Source organism: Athalia rosae, chromosome 1, assembly GCF_917208135.1.
Source record: "Athalia rosae chromosome 1, iyAthRosa1.1, whole genome shotgun sequence".
Taxonomy (NCBI): domain Eukaryota; kingdom Metazoa; phylum Arthropoda; class Insecta; order Hymenoptera; family Athaliidae; genus Athalia; species Athalia rosae.
Genome location: NC_064026.1, coordinates 9832057 through 9848855, shown reverse-complemented (window position 1 = coordinate 9848855; position 16799 = coordinate 9832057). Strand labels below are relative to the sequence as shown.

The 16799-nt window shown below is 37.6% G+C and overlaps 5 protein-coding genes, 1 long non-coding RNA gene and 1 other non-coding gene across 9 annotated transcripts; 3 read left to right on the top strand and 4 right to left on the bottom strand.

Moving 5' to 3' along the window:
* The first annotated feature begins 7 nt into the window (after window positions 1-7).
* Window positions 8-1995, top strand: LOC105685038 (major facilitator superfamily domain-containing protein 9). Its single transcript, XM_012398840.3, has 5 exons — window positions 8-193; window positions 271-402; window positions 525-654; window positions 752-961; window positions 1049-1995. The coding sequence occupies exons 1-5, from the start codon at window positions 152-154 to the stop codon at window positions 1768-1770; spliced, it is 1236 nt and encodes a 411-aa protein (XP_012254263.2). The 5' UTR covers window positions 8-151; the 3' UTR covers window positions 1771-1995.
* Window positions 1996-2009: 14 nt separating this feature from the next.
* LOC105685039 (protein PET100 homolog, mitochondrial) lies at window positions 2010-2852 on the bottom strand. The gene is made up of 2 exons (XM_012398841.3): window positions 2542-2852; window positions 2010-2390 (listed from the first exon to the last, which is right to left on the bottom strand). Exon 2 carries the CDS (start codon window positions 2378-2380, stop codon window positions 2141-2143), a length of 240 nt encoding a protein of 79 aa, XP_012254264.1. The 5' UTR covers window positions 2381-2390; window positions 2542-2852; the 3' UTR covers window positions 2010-2140.
* LOC125499736 lies at window positions 2721-4442 on the top strand. Its single transcript, XR_007276718.1, has 3 exons — window positions 2721-2852; window positions 2962-3225; window positions 3291-4442. It is a non-coding gene; the product is annotated as an uncharacterized LOC125499736 (long non-coding RNA).
* Trnaa-agc lies at window positions 3754-3826 on the bottom strand. Its single transcript has one exon. It is a non-coding gene; the product is annotated as a tRNA-Ala (tRNA).
* Window positions 4443-4465: 23 nt separating the features above from the next.
* LOC125499735 (adipokinetic hormone/corazonin-related peptide-like) lies at window positions 4466-5344 on the bottom strand. Its single transcript, XM_048648982.1, has 4 exons — window positions 5195-5344; window positions 5004-5107; window positions 4801-4905; window positions 4466-4700 (listed from the first exon to the last, which is right to left on the bottom strand). The coding sequence occupies exons 2-4, from the start codon at window positions 5097-5099 to the stop codon at window positions 4593-4595; spliced, it is 309 nt and encodes a 102-aa protein (XP_048504939.1). The 5' UTR covers window positions 5100-5107; window positions 5195-5344; the 3' UTR covers window positions 4466-4592.
* A 1561-nt stretch (window positions 5345-6905) lies between these two features.
* Window positions 6906-13249, bottom strand: LOC105685057 (exocyst complex component 4). Of its 3 annotated transcripts, none has more exons than XM_012398872.2 (14): window positions 13231-13249; window positions 11798-11959; window positions 11511-11680; window positions 11064-11423; window positions 10911-10934; window positions 10653-10794; window positions 10247-10570; window positions 9881-10108; window positions 9664-9800; window positions 9399-9576; window positions 9088-9308; window positions 8589-9003; window positions 8324-8491; window positions 6906-8240 (listed from the first exon to the last, which is right to left on the bottom strand). In XM_012398872.2, exons 2-14 carry the CDS (start codon window positions 11945-11947, stop codon window positions 7872-7874), a joined length of 2886 nt encoding a protein of 961 aa, XP_012254295.2. In that variant the 5' UTR covers window positions 11948-11959; window positions 13231-13249; the 3' UTR covers window positions 6906-7871. The 3 variants fall into 3 exon arrangements, with proteins under 3 accessions (XP_012254295.2, XP_012254293.2, XP_012254294.2); XM_012398870.3 differs by lacking the exon at window positions 13231-13249 and adding an exon at window positions 12370-12516; XM_012398871.3 differs by lacking the exons at window positions 10911-10934; window positions 13231-13249 and adding an exon at window positions 12370-12516.
* Window positions 12791-16412, top strand: LOC105685058 (tubulin alpha-4A chain). The gene is made up of 5 exons (XM_012398873.2): window positions 12791-13030; window positions 13906-14125; window positions 14213-14514; window positions 14832-15413; window positions 15491-16412. Exons 1-5 carry the CDS (start codon window positions 13028-13030, stop codon window positions 15722-15724), a joined length of 1341 nt encoding a protein of 446 aa, XP_012254296.1. The 5' UTR covers window positions 12791-13027; the 3' UTR covers window positions 15725-16412.
* The last annotated feature ends 387 nt before the right edge of the window (window positions 16413-16799 follow it).

Sequence of the window (16799 nt, the reverse complement as noted above, 5' to 3'; positions counted from 1 at the left end):
TTTTTATCCACGGTCGTGTCATATACATAGAAGCTAAGACCGTGACTGAAAGAAACTATTTATTACTCTCTAAAAATGAGCTGACAATAGTCGATGACTACTTTCATAGGTGCATAATTAATATTTTATTTAAACCCACACGGAACGCACCATGGCATTTGATCCTACTTGGGTTTATGCGATCTCATTTATGGTAAGCATCAAGAAATTAAGGCAATAACATCTAAATTCTTGCAAAATAAATACCTAGATTATTGTCTATATTTACAGGATTTGTTCGCTGTCAGTCTAAGCATTCCATTGCTCTCCACACATTTGAGATCATTAGGAGCATCTCACATGCTGATTGGATTTTCTAGCTCTTTATATGCCGGTGCTCAGCTTATTAGTGGTCCTATTATAGTCAGTATAAATGGTATAACGTGACTGTTATACTTTGTTAGAGTATAACAGTTATGAGTTACTAAATTCCATGTATTTTATTTTGTACTCATGTGTTTCTATCAACATAATTATCATTACAGGGAAGTTGGAGTGATCGTAAAGGACGACAAATGGTTCTGTTGACTAGTCTGATTATATGCGTTATTTCTTATGTATTTCTAGGAATGCTCAAGTCACTTGTGGTTGTATTAGTTATCAGACTTATTCTAGGTACAGTTCACATTTGTTAGATATCTGTTCCATCATCTTATTATCTCTCCTTTTTGTTACGCACTAGATGCTACTAAGTTGAGTCTGTTCGTTTTAGGTATTTTCAAACACATTCAAGTTTTGACCCGTACCATTGTAGCTGATCAAATACCATCTGAGGAACAAAGCAGAGTTTCTGGTCGTTTAACAGCCCTTTCTAGTGCTGGTTTTATTATAGGACCTGTCATTGGTGGGCACCTCGCAGAATTAGAAAATGGTTTTACGTATCTCTGTTACCTCACTGCTTTATTATTTGCTCTCAATATTGGTAGGTCCTGCAACATTGTGCTGGCTATCTCTGCCCTACTAAATTTTCAAATTATTACAAACATGGCAATTTCTTTATTCTTTATAGCGATGACATATCTCTTTCTTCCTGATTGTCCCAAAGCTCAGTTACCAGATGAAACTGAAACGATTCGTGAGAAGAAAAAATGTGCCAGTTTCAAAGAAGAAATGATATGTGCTGTCCGTGATCTAGCAGACATTGACTGGGCAATGTACTGGGATATATTTGCGCTCAAATTTCTTATGGGTATTTCACAGGCAATATTTTTTTCTAACTATTTCCTCAATGTTCAAGAGACATACAATGTTTCACCAAAATGGACCGGATACACTATATCATTTCAAGGAATAGTTGGAGCTTCAGCAGGCTTGTTAGCAGGCTGGGTAGACCAAAAATTGTATAAAAACGATCTCAGTTTTAGACAACGAAATCTACATGGTTTCATTATCATGGCTGTGGCTTACACCGGGCTTTTGTTTTCTCCGACTTTATTTCTATTCATGCTTTGGACTATCCCTCTCAGAGCAAGTTGTGCAATATTACGAATAGTCGGAACAGATATGATACTCAAAAGAGGTTCTGCTACGCAAAGAGGATCTCTAGTTGGCACTGGCAACAGCATTTCAAATATAGCACGCTTAGTAGCTCCACTGCTTGCAGGGTTCATGGGAGATTTGTATGGTACAAATACCTCAGCTTTATTGTCCACAATAATATCTGTTCTTGGTATCATTCTATTACTGACAACCAAGCAGCACACACCACCTGTTCGTACAAAGGCTCACTGAACTTCATATGTATTTTTGTACGAAAAGAAATTATTGAATAATGTATATGCAATAAGCAAGATCAGGTTCATAGATAGTAGATTTCAAAACATTCCATTGATAAAAATATTGTAATTATTGTAAGTATGGTCAAGGTTTTTATTAACTGTTGGTTACATCAAATAAGTTACCAGAAATGTGAGTATTGTACAGAATAAACAAATATAATATATGTACAAAGGCGAATGAAATTCATCAGACTTGATTACGCTATTTTATTTTCTATAAGTACATATAGGAATAGTGTTGCTGGTCTTACGATTTCTACCAGGTAACGAGAAGTAAGTTATAAACTTTTCACAATAGATGACTATTACTTTATGCATCTGATTTATTTGTTCATACTATTTTCCAATTCTCTCAATTGTTTGGCTTCTCGTCTGTCACGAGCCGCTCTCAATTGATCTCGAATCTCCTGTTCCTTTTCTCTTTTAACAACCGGATAGATTTCACGTTTTTTGTTAGTAATCGATTCCTCATAAACTTCTGGCTGATTAAAATAGTGGAACAAAGCAACTGGGAATGCCATGTACAATGCCATTCTGGCTACTTCTAATTGCCAGGTACCCATTACATCGAATCTGTAAGTTTAATTGGTAATTTTACAATGAGTTAGAACCAAATATAACCTTTCAATGTCTTGTGTATAGGTAGAAAATAGAAGATATCCAGATATTTGAACAGAGAAATTATGTATTAGGCAGCATAAAATAGTTTCTGTACATGTTTTACCTATTATTTCTGATGATCACCTTTTGACCTGGAAGTAAGATCAAAATCAAAACTATTCAGCTGTTGTTGCTGACACTTTTCCGTGCTGACACCACGCTGACACCGCTTGCAGACGACATATCGAGATATTCGAGATACAGAATTTGATCTTCCCCAACAGGAATCACTCTTTTCCGCGGGTGCGGATGCAGACCGGATGTCTATGCGTTATTTGCACGCAAGAAGACATTTTCATCAATTATCAATTAATATCACATGCAGGAAGCAAGAAGATCAAATGCAATCAAAATCAACAATAATTGTTCGACAAGGTATGATCTGTCAACCGTCTCGTTATTCCGCTAATAAGTGGTCGACACCACTCCTAGGGTGGTATCGAATATCGTTGGCATTCAAAATAATCTAATCGTTTGCTTGCAGCCCCGACCTAGCCGTCAGAGATTCAAATACCAGGGAAACAGAAATTACGCTTGAGTCTAAAACAGAAATCAGTCTATCACGTGTATCTGAATACATACAATATGTATGCATGCATAGGCTGGTATACGAAGAAATAAATTGTATAATATTCTAGGTCCGAAAAAAAAGGGTGCAACTTAGTGGATGATATCTTCAATGAATTTGCATTCTTTCAGCAACGTAAACAGGAGATCAGGCAGTTTGCAAACTTTCCTCTATACAAACGTAAATATATGCAAAGAATCGTAACCCTGTGAGATGAAATAATCATTATACCTATGGTCGTATAGGTACATCCTGCATGTGAATTTGCCTAGCCCTAAATAATGAAGATTCGTCACCGATCAGCGGCATCCATCCACCGTGGCAATCGTTGGGGTAGGTTCTGTCGGAAGCACAGTTGATCAGGAGAACAGAACCATAAGGAATGTGATGCATGTTGCGGGATGCTATTTACAGCATCTCTTGAAGGAGAATCAACAGCCACAAAAATGTCCCGCAGTAGTAACGGCGATCGCTGGATCCCAGTTCTGATCAGGAAAGTAGGACTGTACGGGTTTAGGAGAAGAATCAATGTATACCGACGTCAGGCGTCGAATTTCGTAAAACTCCAATTTTATTCACAAATTAGATACATCTAGTCCTTAAGTTGACTCATTAGCAACATAAGGTAGACACCTTGTGCTGCGGTCCAAAAAAATAGCAGCATCAGTATCAAAAAAAAAAGAAAATTGGAATAGCAAAATTGATATTTGGAGGCGCCGGGTATCGATCCCGGTACCTCTCGCATGCTAAGCGAGCGCTCTACCATCTGAGCTACGCCCCCTGATGATATGATAGTATAAATGGTTATATTTGTTTTTCAGAACTATATGATCCACAAATTCAAAATAGAAATATTTACACTATTCACAGATTCATCGTTAAAACTGTACTTATTCAGCTAATTTCATTTAGCTTCAGCTAGGCCCAACGCGATCGATTCGGATAATGCTATTGTTAACCATCGCGAATTTTGGAACTCATTTGTGTTTGATAATCGTTCCGAAATTATGTATTATATGCGGTATTAAGCTTGCTTTTTGTGATCTATGTTGACAATCATCATTGTTGTTTGCACTTTTGATGAACAATACACACAGATCTGTAATCGCACAATTTTTACTGCTGGCCTTGCAAATTGATCCTGAACCGCTACCAGTTAGTCACGATGTTCTTCTTCAGCTTCCATGCAATATGCAAAAGTGATAGAATACGCCCGAAATTTAAATTCACGAAGTAATTGTAACTCACCCTTGTATGAATCCTGCTGCACAGATCGACCCCGTGCATTTGCACGTTGAACTCATAAATTTTTTTTTTATCCGTACAAAAATTGAGAAAGTATAGAACTGGCTGATTCGATAGCTCTTCATATGGATATGTATGTATATATTTTTATTTTTAATCAATTATACATGATACATAAGCATATTATTTGCCGACACAATCTACGGAAACAATCAGGATGCTATTTGAATAAGATATTGTCGGATGCCATTCTCAAAATTTAAGTAAAGATTTCACCAGAGCTGATGGCGTAAGTTGATCTCCTATCGACCTTCAGGGAAAACGGCAAGATCATTAGGGACGTCATCTTGAGTCCGCAAAGATAGAACCATGGCACGTGCTTCACAGCCGGATAGCTGCCTCAATTCGTTCTGAATAGAAATAACAGTTTTCAACGAAAAAAGCCGAATAAACTAAGGGGATAATTGTACGAATCTTATTCGTAGTAATTTTACAAACAATGTTCTATACCGTTAGAACGTGGAAAGCTGCGGCGGTGGACTTTGCATTAGCGAAACAGTGTCCCTCGCTGGAGGCGGTACGCTTTCCAGCGTTCCAATCCCGCGAAAAAGTTACCTATGAAGTACAGGAAATCAAGTATTTACAGGCTGTTACATAGATATAAGGCTTTGTCATTTTGATGTAAAAGGTAGAAATAATTCACGGGGACTCACCTGACTAGAACTAATTCGTATGAAATACACCATCACTAATAGAAGAACTATGGATAATTGGGGTGCCCTCATACCTACTATCCGGCTGTTGAACATGTGAGCCCCTGTACACAAAAAGAAAAGTTAAATCAGGGGGATGAAGTTTTTAAACGAAATCGTGTTTTTAGTGCAAAATTTAATTTATCGCTTACTCGAAATGTGATCCCGTTCTGCAGCTGGTGATGTTCTGCAGATATCGTTTGGATATTCTCGATGGATGTTGTAATTCGTCTGACCACAAACGTAGGATTCTCAGTTTATATATACCTCACCATCGTCGTCGGAGCCCCCACAACCCTCTGCATCCGCCATGGCTTTTCCACCCCCACGTCTATCGGAATATCGGATTTGCGTGTATTCATATATAAATTTTCTCTCGGTGTCCCCCATGAGCACCCACCGATCTCTCCACAATTTGGATCTGCTTCTACACAAACCTTTGCAAAAACTCTCTTCGGGAAACAAAAAGAATATAAGTATACACAGCCATAAGTCTTCCACTTATCAGGTGTTTAAATTTGAATCTTCAATTCTAGACGAATATGTTTTAAAAAAATCGAAATCCTACGCGGGTAAGGTGCAGCATGTTTAATTGTAAGAATATTATATAAAGGTCTATAATGATACGCGAGAATAATCGTATATTCAATCTTGAGCACCGGACAGTCGGAGATGAGGAGAGCGGAGTATAAGAAGTTTAATTAGTCATCAATTCGGTGTCAGCATTCGTTACCGAGTTGCACGAAGCGAAAAACTTTGACGTGAGCAAGGTATCCTCTTCGAACAGTTGGAACATATCATACGATATTTGCATTTGTTAATGTTCCAAGTTCTGAGTGTAAGTCAGTGACATCGATTCAACGTGGAATTATGAGCTTGAAAAAGGTTCTATAATCATTTCAATATCATAGATTCTTTTATGGATTCAGACACCCAAACTCAGAGTGATCGGTATAAATTTTTTAATGAATTGTCTCTGACGCAAATTTCCTCACCTTAATTTTCAATTGTTAGAGGTATCTTAAAAACAATTAGGTCATTTCTTAACACCCGGTGTGTAAAAAATGGTAGATGCTTACATTTTGTCGTTATTTTTATCGATAATCTGTCGGAAGGTCTTGGATTTACTGAAAAAGTATTTTTGATCTGTTAATTCCACGGCGCCTCGTCCTACGTCTTGAACCTGCTTTGGGAAAAACTTTTTGAGCTCAAAGACCGTATAGAATGTATGAAACCTTTATAGGGATAAGCCCGCTGTATATGCAAAAAAAATCAGAAGGGATTAAAATAGAATAGATCGAGCTCAATCACATCAGTTGTTGAATATTTACAACTGAAGTATACTGTTCATTCAATCTATTTTTACGTTCAGTATTCTTCTGATAGAATCCATACATCAGGATTCTTTTTTTATCTATCATATGTCAAATTACTCGACCAAATTTGGATTCAAAATAATTGGCATAGGGTGAAAGATTATTATTTGAACAAAAATTTTCGATCGTTTCTAGATCAAACGATCCATTACTTTAGTTCAACAGTTAAATTTGTACTCAGTTTAAACCTATATCGTTGGGGAGCAAGTGTATAAGCCGCAGAAGCTAATTCATCCAAATATTAGCAATCTTTTGATGTGGTAATCGCCGTACCTACGCGTAGATGAAATGATTCCTTTTATTGTTACAACTTGCAACTCAATCAAAGGGCTTCCATAGAACTCCACATATATAAATTAGATGCATTTCGAGCGGTTTAATGATACTTGCTCGTAACAACTACAGTGATAAAATTTCGCATTGGTGAAATGCGGTAATTTTTTTGTACAGTCGTTAGGAATGGCGTAAAGAATAATTGACATTTGTGTTTCGTGCACGTTTCGAATTTCTTCATTTTTATTCATTCTCTCATATTTGCCTAGATAGATTTTATAACAGTTAATAATTTCACAATTTTGTTAACTATAAGCGCAATACATGTAAACAAATAACATCACGGGAATTATTTTCATGGATAAAAGTTTCGTTTCACCAGGCGAGGTGTTGTGATTGTAGCAAAACTGTTTTCTTGCGCTATACATTTTGATTTGATAATCAATTACAATAATCAAGTAATATATTTGCATGGCTATTGTTAACGCGATCATATCGTGTCACTCTTTATTTTGTTGCTTATCGTAAATTGAAGCACAATAATCAGTAATGTTTACAATAGTAAAAATAAATTATTCGTGTCAACTGATTGATTAATGATGACGAATATATCGAAAACTTTATACAGCGTGATATGCAAAATGATATCAGTGCGTTGAATTATATACAGAAATACTGAAAAATGAATGATACGACGTCGGGATCTATAGATAAGGTGTTCAATCTAGAGGCTGAGCATTAGTAGAAGGCATTGCTCAAAAAATTACCTAGATTTGTCGCTACAAATATATCAGTTTGTATATATCTAATCTTACATTATCCAAGTTAATTTGTTCGATAAATAATTACCATGAACTATGTAGAATAAGCGGCTCGATAGAATACATCATATCTGTTATATTTCATATTCTAGACTAAGCGATAAGAGTAGCAAGTTTGGGACATGAGAAAGGATACATTGTTTCATTTTTATTTCAAGTTATACCGTCCGTAACAGATGAAAAATATCAGTAATCAACAATCCAGGTTCAAATATGAACTAGAGTTTAACTTTACAACTTTACACATGATATATTTCTATGAACATGAGCGTGTCTGATTAAAAGTCAAGGGGTTTCATATTTCTACATTGGTTGTGTATAGAATTTGATCAAGCGTCAGATAAGCATGTTGAAAAATATTACACTGTAACTCCCACCTCGCCTAATATTTCAGATAACTTTTCCAGATGTTTATTAATTGAGCTGTACTCCTGCTGACTTCTTCCTATTAGTTGGAAGGCATTCATATATTCAAGTTCAGAAAACTGTGGACCTTTTTCTAATACACCATTCAAAATTTCTTCCGGTGTTTGATAAAACAGTTCAAAATATTGTCGCGCATGGTCCATAGCCAATTCTCTTGCCATAGTGATGTTCGTTAACGACTGCTGGAGAGCGAATACGTTGCGACACATTCTTTGAATACTGATTTCATCTATTTTCTCTATATACTGAGCAGAAGTTATTATTATTTTAGCTATCAAGTGTCCGAGTCCTTCAAAGATGTACTGAAAATTAAAATAATTTTTTTTTTGGAATAGTCCTTAGAATGCAAAAAATAAAAATGCGAATAATTAAATTGATAAATTACTTTGGTTTTCTTTGGATGGAGAATTGACTGCATCGCTTCGTCGATGTGTTGCATTACTCGGCAGAGTTCTTCGACTCGAGGATCAGCTTCCTGAGGATCTCTCGCACCACCACACAAGTGACTATATTCTCCTCGTGGTAGTAAGTAATGGAAACATTGCACTCGTACCTGAGAACATTTTTTCCATGTTTCAATGTAATGAAAAACAATATTTTCCCAACTGAATTGGACAGGATATCATGAAATAATTTTGTTTGGCTTTTACCTCTAAATGTAGCACCAATATACATGTGTTTGCAAGCTCGTCAAATTCAACAGCCAGTTGATGTAGCGACTCCACCAATGCTTCAGGCATTGACGGTAAGCCTTGAGAATCATTAGAGTACTTAGCTTGACGCAATTCGGCAACAAACGATCGTATGGACAGTGCAAACCATTCCATGCTCTCTTGAAGCAGCGCTAAACCACGTAATTGACCAACATCGGATAAAATTTCATGTGCGTTTATTCCACCTTCACCTAAATTACTCGCTAATATTTCTGCTTCTCTCAGATTACGTTGTCTAACTTCTTCCGGGCTTTCTTCCTCTTGCGTTTCTTGACGACGCATCGACCTGCGCCCAGCCCCGCCACGCTGTGGGTGAGTCTCGAATTTTAAATTTGCCCAATTTGGTAAGGATCTGGAAAAGATACCGTCTCTCAGCTGCAAACTTTTATACTGAAATTTTTATCGTACGGAGGATGCAATAATGATAGCCACTCACTTGATGAATCTACTGATATCGTCGTCTTTCAACCATGCTGCTGAGCATATTCTCTTGTCTTCGCTTTCAGGCTGAACTATACCTCGATACGCAGCTTGACATGTTTCACGATAATTATGAAGAATATTTAATGCAAGAGTGCAAAAGTGTTCACCTTGGAGAGGCAAAACGGTCATAAGAGATCTCAACTCAGAGACGCATTGTTCAACTTTTACGGTACTCTGAAAAGAATTGGTTTCAAATTTTGGTGAGATCGTTTAAATTCTTACTCGAGATAAAGTTTTATGTGTTTTCCAATAATTTATAGTTACTTGTAGAAGTGGCCTAGGTAAGCCTAGTTCTTTCATAAGTTCCGGGGTTGTCGTTGCTCGCCAAGCTTCAGGACTCTTAGTAGCCATATCGATAGCTGTAGCCACTATTACGTGATGTCGTCCTAAATACACCTCTTTCACATAATCTGCAATGAAAGTATTCAATGTGCACGGATTTCTGAAACAGAATAGTATTAGCGTAGAAATGCATACTTGAGTACGGCATATTGGATTTATGAGTAAGTGGCATGAAAACTACACTTACCCAGGAACGCAGTTTAGGGCTTGTTCGATTTCTTCGATAAATTTCATCATTGGCCTAAATATCAACGTTATATTCTGGGGATCTGGTTCACACACAAGTTTTTTCTCTTTTATTGCATCCAAAGTTTGACTTGTTTCCTGTGACGACAAAGATAGATCATGATGATAACTAACATTGCAAGATGATCAGTGATTGTACTGATGAGGTTTGCACTCACCGCTAATCCAAGACTGCTATATCTGTGATCCTTGAGATAATTATTCAGTGTCATAGCATGAGATGAAGAGTCAAATTTGAAAAGTGAGCCATTTTTCTGTCTTTGTTGTTTTCTTCGGGCGAAATAGGTATTTATATCACTAGCTGGTTCTCGCAGTGTTGTTGGAGTTTGAAATGGGTCATCACCCATATTTTGTATATCCAAATATTGAGTGAGCAGTAACTGAAGCTGAAAGAATAAATAAATGTATGATGTTTATAGGTTTTGATATATTCAATCACTAACAGAGACTGCTGAGAATCGCATGCTCTTCAATATTAGGCATTTTGAATTATTGAAATCATCTCGATCGTTTGCAAGACTTACAACTGCTTGAATTTGACTCCATACATCAGGCATCTCGTACAATCGAACATCTAAATTATTCCTCTTTACAACATAAGAAAAGCTCCGTAATACTATTGCATGTGCTGCAGCCACTAATCTGAATTGTTCGAACAACGTTTGAAGCAAATCAAGCAAGAGCGACTGCTTTGTTGTAGTATTATTGCTTGTTACAATCTTGATTTCTGTAGTTTCAGTGGATGGTGGTTTAACTATGGATGGTTGATTGTCCCCCATGTCCATTATTTTTCTAGACGTTCGAGCTATTATGTTCAATAACTCACTTTGCATTTGTACTTTGACCGTCTGTAAATCATCGACGAATTGCGGCAATTAGATTTGATCAAACTTTCAATTTCCTTCATTATTATTCTGAAGGAATTCTTACTTCAACAGCCTCTGGTATTTTGTTGAGCAAAGCAAGGCACTCAATTATAATCGCCAAGAAGTGTTCCGAATTCTCGTCCGGATTTGTAGAATGTTCGTCCTCAATAATATTGCTTAAATCTTCAGCGACCGCGGTTGTTCCCCTGGAGATATGATATACATTAAAATACCGATGTAAAACTAGTAATTTCATCAAACAAACACCAAACAAAAATTTCAAACTCTCAAACACCCAAACATTAATACCGCAATAACTCACATGTTTACAAGCGAAGTGCGACGGCTGCGTGACATAAAAATAGTCTTAATAATACTCATAGGAAAACAGTGAAGAAATTTCGCATATTATGGTAATGATTATACAATACTTGACGGTCGGTCTTTAGATATAAATATGAAGCTAATGCTTTACCTTGGAGCCTGTCCTGCAGGGTATGCAGACATGACATCAAGCAATGCACGTCTAACTTTGTTGCCCCTAGAACCACGCGATTCGTTGCCTCTTTGAAAATCTCGGCCAGAGCCTTGTCTTCTGAACAATGCCTCCCGCGTTGATTCGATGTATAAGTGTTTACTCAGCTCTTCGAGTAGTTTGGCATGCAGTTGTTGTTCTTTAGCTTCTAATTCTGTTCTAACTTCCCTCAGTGCTTCAACTCCTTCGAGTGTTCCATCTCCAAGCGAAAGAGCTGACACTAGTAACTTTGTAGCATGTAGGTAGTGTTTCCTATTTAAGTAATGGCCCAGGCGAGAAGGAACATCTCGTAACTGATCACTGTGGATTCATAAATTGGGATGAATAACAACTACTTGTGATCCATTGATGTGGTGAGTTGTTAGCAGAAATATTTAATGCACTTACATCTCATCGAGCAACTGTAAAAGATGTTTATGTTCGATACCCTCCAGCCATAATTTCATAAGCTCATCTTTTCTACATCTCAACAGCTGTTTACAGGCGTTCAAATTTTCCTTTACAGCATGAATCTTCTCACGAGCTGCTGTTACTCTTTCCGACAATGTACTGAATATCTACAAAGAATGATGGGTCAAAAGTGCTGCAAGCCTTCTTCCAAGTCCACGTAGTCATTAATTGCTTCAGACTGGCGTTCTCTTTTGAAAATTTTGAGTTTCCCAAGATATACGAACCTTCATGACCTGTGTCAGGTCCTGATCATGTAGGGATACCAATTCATCGAGACGTTGATCGCTCCTCTTGTACTCTTTTTCTAGCTTGGCCTTCTCAACTTCTCGCTGTTCATTTGTCTCACTGGCAGATAATGCTCGAATTACAGACATTAACAAACCACTCTGTGAACAGTCAACCCAACAAGATTATTAGCTGTATAATTTGGATTTAAAAAATGATTTTACATGATCATTTCACAGAGAGTGAATCTTATTCAAATGATGTTACAATTTATCCTTACAGAAGTGGTAGGACAGTTTCACTGTGCTACACTGCAAGTTCTGATTTAATCAAACGGCACACAAGCAAGAAATTTTCAACTACCTCGGCCAGTAGATGCCCACTAAATTTGAGACCTGGTTAATTACTCATAATCATAAATTATTCATTATTTGATGATATTGTAGTTGCTGTTTGAACAGATCAGAACCTAGATACCTAACCTTAATTTAGGGTATATTGAATCATCGTTTTTTGACAAGATTGTTTAGATGCCAGTGTCAATTATCAGGTGAATAAATTCGCTACTCACAGTTTCTTTGGCATGTTTGATTCCCCGTGGGGGTTTTACAGGAGGTACGGTAGTCATTTGTGTTATGATACATAAAAAATCAAAGCAAATGTCAGGGTTAGAAGAAACGTCAAATTGTTGATGCAAATGAGTCAAAGTTGATTGTACCGATCGCGAAGTCGTACAGAAAACTGCACGGAATATTTGATCATCTTCCCGACTGATCTTCTTTATCAACAAATAATAAATAATTGAACTTTGGGCGGTAATTCGACACGTTATCTTATCATTTTCAAAATTCGTTGTCTGTCTACTTTGCCTACTTTTATTGCAGGGACTGAAAGTTACTGATAAACCTTTGTAAAACACACTGATATTCTGCGTAAACAGCAATTAATTTTACAATAAAAAAAAAAAAATGGGTTTTTTTTTTCCAGGTACATTAAATTAATTTTTTCATTTTTTTCCCATCCTCATTTGCCTAACAATAACATGATTTTCAATTTACCTTGTTGCTCAGTTACCAGTATCAACTAAATTCATTAGTTTACAAATATCTTCCAAATTAACTGGCTTTTATAAAATTTCAGTTGAATATATAATTTTTGGATATTCTTTATGATTTTTATAAAAATTATTGACCTGTGTTATTGAGTGTGTGGTACAAAAACTGGGCAAAATGGTATGACTTACTATCTAATTTATTATTTTTGTAAAAAATATCTTGAGACTGATTGTAAGACTTCAAAATTTCGAATAGAACATAGACTCATATAGTCCACCGATAAGGAATAAATGAAACATCCAACTGAAAGTAGATTTTGACGAAGCGTTACTGAGCTAAGAAATTATTCCAATCGCATGCCAGATACGAATACTGACCTCAAAGACTTAAAATTCCAATTTAGCAAAAACCTCTGACTGAACCCGACGACAAATCAGTTATAACTAATTCGGAATCCAATTGTAATAAACGAAAACTTATCGCTTCAAACTGATACATGGCATGAAGTATATCAATTAACTCATTCAAACAGACATCGCTGCCACATGTAGACAAGATAAATGAATTCCTGCACAGTTATTCACAGAAGCTCGTATTCCGAGCAGCGCGATTACCAATATTTTCTAGCTTCTGAGTAAAAATATTTACATCCATATAAAATCGAATTTTGGTAAATTTACAACTCCTAGAAAAAGAGCCTGTAAATTAACACTCTTTCACGGTCAGATCTACTGAGCTTCCATCAAAATAACGTAACTCCTCTATACTGGTAATACCTATGGAACACCCAGGTTTCAATTTTGATCCCATCCTTTCAATGAAACGTTCGTAATTTCTCTCTGGCTCTAAATATATAAGCTGATTTAGAAATGAGCTGAATTATGTCTACGAGGGTGTCTTCAGCTCGAGGTTTAATCTCGTCGTGTTAAATTCACGTAGCTCCTGAAACTCCACGTAATTTCGTTTCAATATAGGAAATCCTGCGCGTGATCCTAAAATCGTTTGACACATGAAAGAGAAAATTTTTAATAATTAAGTTTCCTCCCTCTCAGCGTGAATGTATTTCAATGCACGTGGGCCAGGCGGGCGTACAAATGGGTAATGCGTGCTGGGAGCTGTACTGTCTCGAGCATGGAATCCAACAAGATGGAACAATGCCATCCGACAAACTATCGAGTTCAAACGACTGTTTTAACACCTTTTTTAACGAGACTGGTTCTGGAAAAATGGTCCCACGCGCGGTCATGGTGGATCTAGAGCCAACGGTAGTCGGTTCGTAGTTTAAATCTCCAATTTTCCATCCCAAATGTGATGAATTTTTATCCTCAATGGATAATGTTTCTTCTAATTACACTACAGACGAAGTCCGCGCTGGCCCATACAGACAGTTGTATCATCCGGAACAGCTGATAACCGGCAAAGAAGATGCTGCGAATAATTACGCTCGAGGTCACTACTCGATCGGAAGAGAGGTCATCGAGTCTGTGATGGACCGAGTTCGTCGTTTGACAGACCAGTGCACCGGACTTCAAGGGTTCTTTGTCTTCCACTCGTTTGGTGGCGGAACTGGATCCGGATTCACTTCTCTCCTCATGCAAAAACTCTCTGAAAGTTACGGGAAGAAGTCTAAATTAGAATTCGCAATCTATCCAGCCCCGCAAGTGAGCAAAAAAAGAATCACGTCTGCAAAATTTATCTGACCTCTGCATAACAACATGTTGTACGAAATTATTTTTCTGACATTGGTTTCCCGTCATTTTACGAACTCGTATGGCGTGGATTTTTGCGCCCATATGGTACTTTCCAAATGTAATTATACGGCAGAAAACGATCTCAAAATATTTCCGAGATGAAGCATCTGGCTCTTTCAAAGTGGTTGCTATTTTTCATGAGTTCACATTAGGGCTTTTGGTTCATGATAGTGTTTGAATTTAACTGAAGGTCAGAATACCGATGCAGAAATTTTCTATTTTTCAAGGTTTCGACGGCAGTAGTGGAACCTTACAATGCGATTCTAACAACGCACACAACAATCGAACACTCCGACTGCGCTTTTATGGTCGACAACGAAGCTATCTACGACATTTGCCGTCGTAAATTAGGGATCGAACGACCGTCTTACGCAAATTTGAACAGGCTGATAAGCCAAGTGGTTTCATCGATCACTGCGTCCCTTCGATTCGATGGTGCCTTGAACGTTGACTTGACCGAATTCCAGACCAATCTGGTTCCATATCCCCGGATTCATTTTCCTCTTGCGAGTTACGCCCCAGTTGTTTCCGCCGACAAAGCTTTCCACGAGGGTATGTCCGTCGCCGAGATCACGTCCGAATGTTTCGATCCAACTAATCAGATGGTTAAATGTGACCCGCGGGAGGGAAAATACATGGCATGCTGCCTTCTCTACCGGGGCGACGTTGTCCCAAAGGATGTAAACGCGGCGATTGCTGCCATGAAAGGAAAAAGCTCCATCCGTTTTGTCGATTGGTGTCCAACAGGCTTCAAAGTCGGGATCAATTATCAACCACCAACTGTGGTTCCTGGGGGGGACCTCGCTAAGGTAATAAAATTTTTCAAACTGTTCTATTGATGGAAGTTTCATTTCATCCGCGCTACATTTCATCGATCTTGTATCAGGTTCAACGAGCAGTGTCAATGCTGTCGAATACCACAGCCATTGAGGAGGCGTGGGCCAAGCTGAACCATAAATTTGATCTGATGTACAACAAAAGAGCTTTCGTTCATTGGTACGTCGGTGAGGGAATGGAGGAAGGAGAGTTCGCCGAAGCTCGTCAAGATCTGGCTGCCCTTGAAAGAGATTACGAGGAAGTTGCGCTAGAAACATCCACGCCGGATGCCATTGAGTACTAACGGTCTTCGATAGAATCCGTCGTTAATTTTTAGAATGATATTTTCGCCACAAGATCTAGACTGATTTACTCTGTTTTTTATACTCCGATTTTGCTACTAATTTTTTTACAACTTTTTTTTTTTTTTTTTATCAAACGTAATCTTGTGGCGTTAAAGATGAGATCAGAATCTTCGATATTGGGCTATTGCTAATTTCCCAAAGATTATTTGTAGACAGCACACCGCCGCCAGCACCAAACTAAAAGTATATGAATATAAAGAAGTGCCTGGACGACGCGGTAAGGCAGACGGAATGACGGTATTCAAATATTTGAATCTTCGAGTATCGCGATTATCATGGAAATTTGTATTCAAAGTCACCTTGCCCGTCGAAAGGGTTTCCCTTTAATTTTCCCTAGATTAGCCAAGTCAAGTGAATCAAGAAACGCCCAGAGCAGCGCCCGCGCTAGTTCTTAGTGCCTAATAATTATCTCACGTCATACAAAACAACAATCATCACGGTTAAAAAAATGATTACAATATTTTATCGGGTCGACTCAAGAATCTCAGGTGAAACTCGACGATAAAAATAGAAAACTACTTTAATTCGAATAGTCAAATTCTGTGCATGTGATGAAATCCAAAATCCCTATCCCTCAATTGAAACGTGAAATAAGTTGCACGGCCGTACAGCTCGCGAAACGGAGAATCATAAATAATATTTCGAATAGTACCCAGAACTGACTCGCTTATAGTACGGCATCAGTTTTCTAATTGATATTAAAATGTATTGCCATCCCAAGATGGAGCCTTTCGCGATATAATCTTCTGGGTACCTGCAGGTGTACAAGTATTATTCCTCAAATAAATTTATTGTTTGAGAAAGCAAGCGAAAATACATTTTCGTGGCAAATCCTTGAGGAGAATGGCGTACATTCGCGGTTAGTTTTGGGTCCGGTTCGTAGCATATTTACACTTATTTTTAAGCAAATAATTTCCAATGAAGAATCACGGCAATTATTGATCGATTTAGGGATATTCTTTCGTCACTAGTACAGAACTTTTTTTTTCGTACATCATGGGAACATATACATAC

What these genes read in the sequence shown, in the direction of transcription:
- LOC125499735 (XM_048648982.1), bottom strand. Translation starts at nt 5,099, where the DNA reads ATGTTCAACAGCCGGATAGTAGGTATGAGGGCACCCCAATTATCCATA. An exon ending in TACGAATTAGTTCTAGTCAG is followed by an intron (nt 4,906 to 5,003) that starts GTGAGTCCCCGT and finishes TGTACTTCATAG; the next exon opens with GTAACTTTTTCGCGGGATTG. An exon ending in CAGCTTTCCACGTTCTAACG is followed by an intron (nt 4,701 to 4,800) that starts GTATAGAACATT and finishes ATTTCTATTCAG; the next exon opens with AACGAATTGAGGCAGCTATC.
- LOC105685058 (XM_012398873.2), top strand. An exon ending in CAATCTATCCAGCCCCGCAA is followed by an intron (nt 14,515 to 14,831) that starts GTGAGCAAAAAA and finishes CTATTTTTCAAG; the next exon opens with GTTTCGACGGCAGTAGTGGA. An exon ending in CTGGGGGGGACCTCGCTAAG is followed by an intron (nt 15,414 to 15,490) that starts GTAATAAAATTT and finishes ATCTTGTATCAG; the next exon opens with GTTCAACGAGCAGTGTCAAT.
- LOC105685038 (XM_012398840.3), top strand. Translation starts at nt 152, where the DNA reads ATGGCATTTGATCCTACTTGGGTTTATGCGATCTCATTTATG. An exon ending in TTTATGCGATCTCATTTATG is followed by an intron (nt 194 to 270) that starts GTAAGCATCAAG and finishes CTATATTTACAG; the next exon opens with GATTTGTTCGCTGTCAGTCT. An exon ending in TTATTAGTGGTCCTATTATA is followed by an intron (nt 403 to 524) that starts GTCAGTATAAAT and finishes TTATCATTACAG; the next exon opens with GGAAGTTGGAGTGATCGTAA.
- LOC105685039 (XM_012398841.3), bottom strand. Translation starts at nt 2,380, where the DNA reads ATGGGTACCTGGCAATTAGAAGTAGCCAGAATGGCATTGTACATGGCA.
- LOC105685057 (XM_012398870.3), bottom strand. Translation starts at nt 12,426, where the DNA reads ATGACTACCGTACCTCCTGTAAAACCCCCACGGGGAATCAAACATGCC. An exon ending in GGAGTCAAATTCAAGCAGTT is followed by an intron (nt 10,109 to 10,246) that starts GTAAGTCTTGCA and finishes TTATTCTTTCAG; the next exon opens with CTTCAGTTACTGCTCACTCA. An exon ending in TATTGGTGCTACATTTAGAG is followed by an intron (nt 8,492 to 8,588) that starts GTAAAAGCCAAA and finishes AAATGTTCTCAG; the next exon opens with GTACGAGTGCAATGTTTCCA.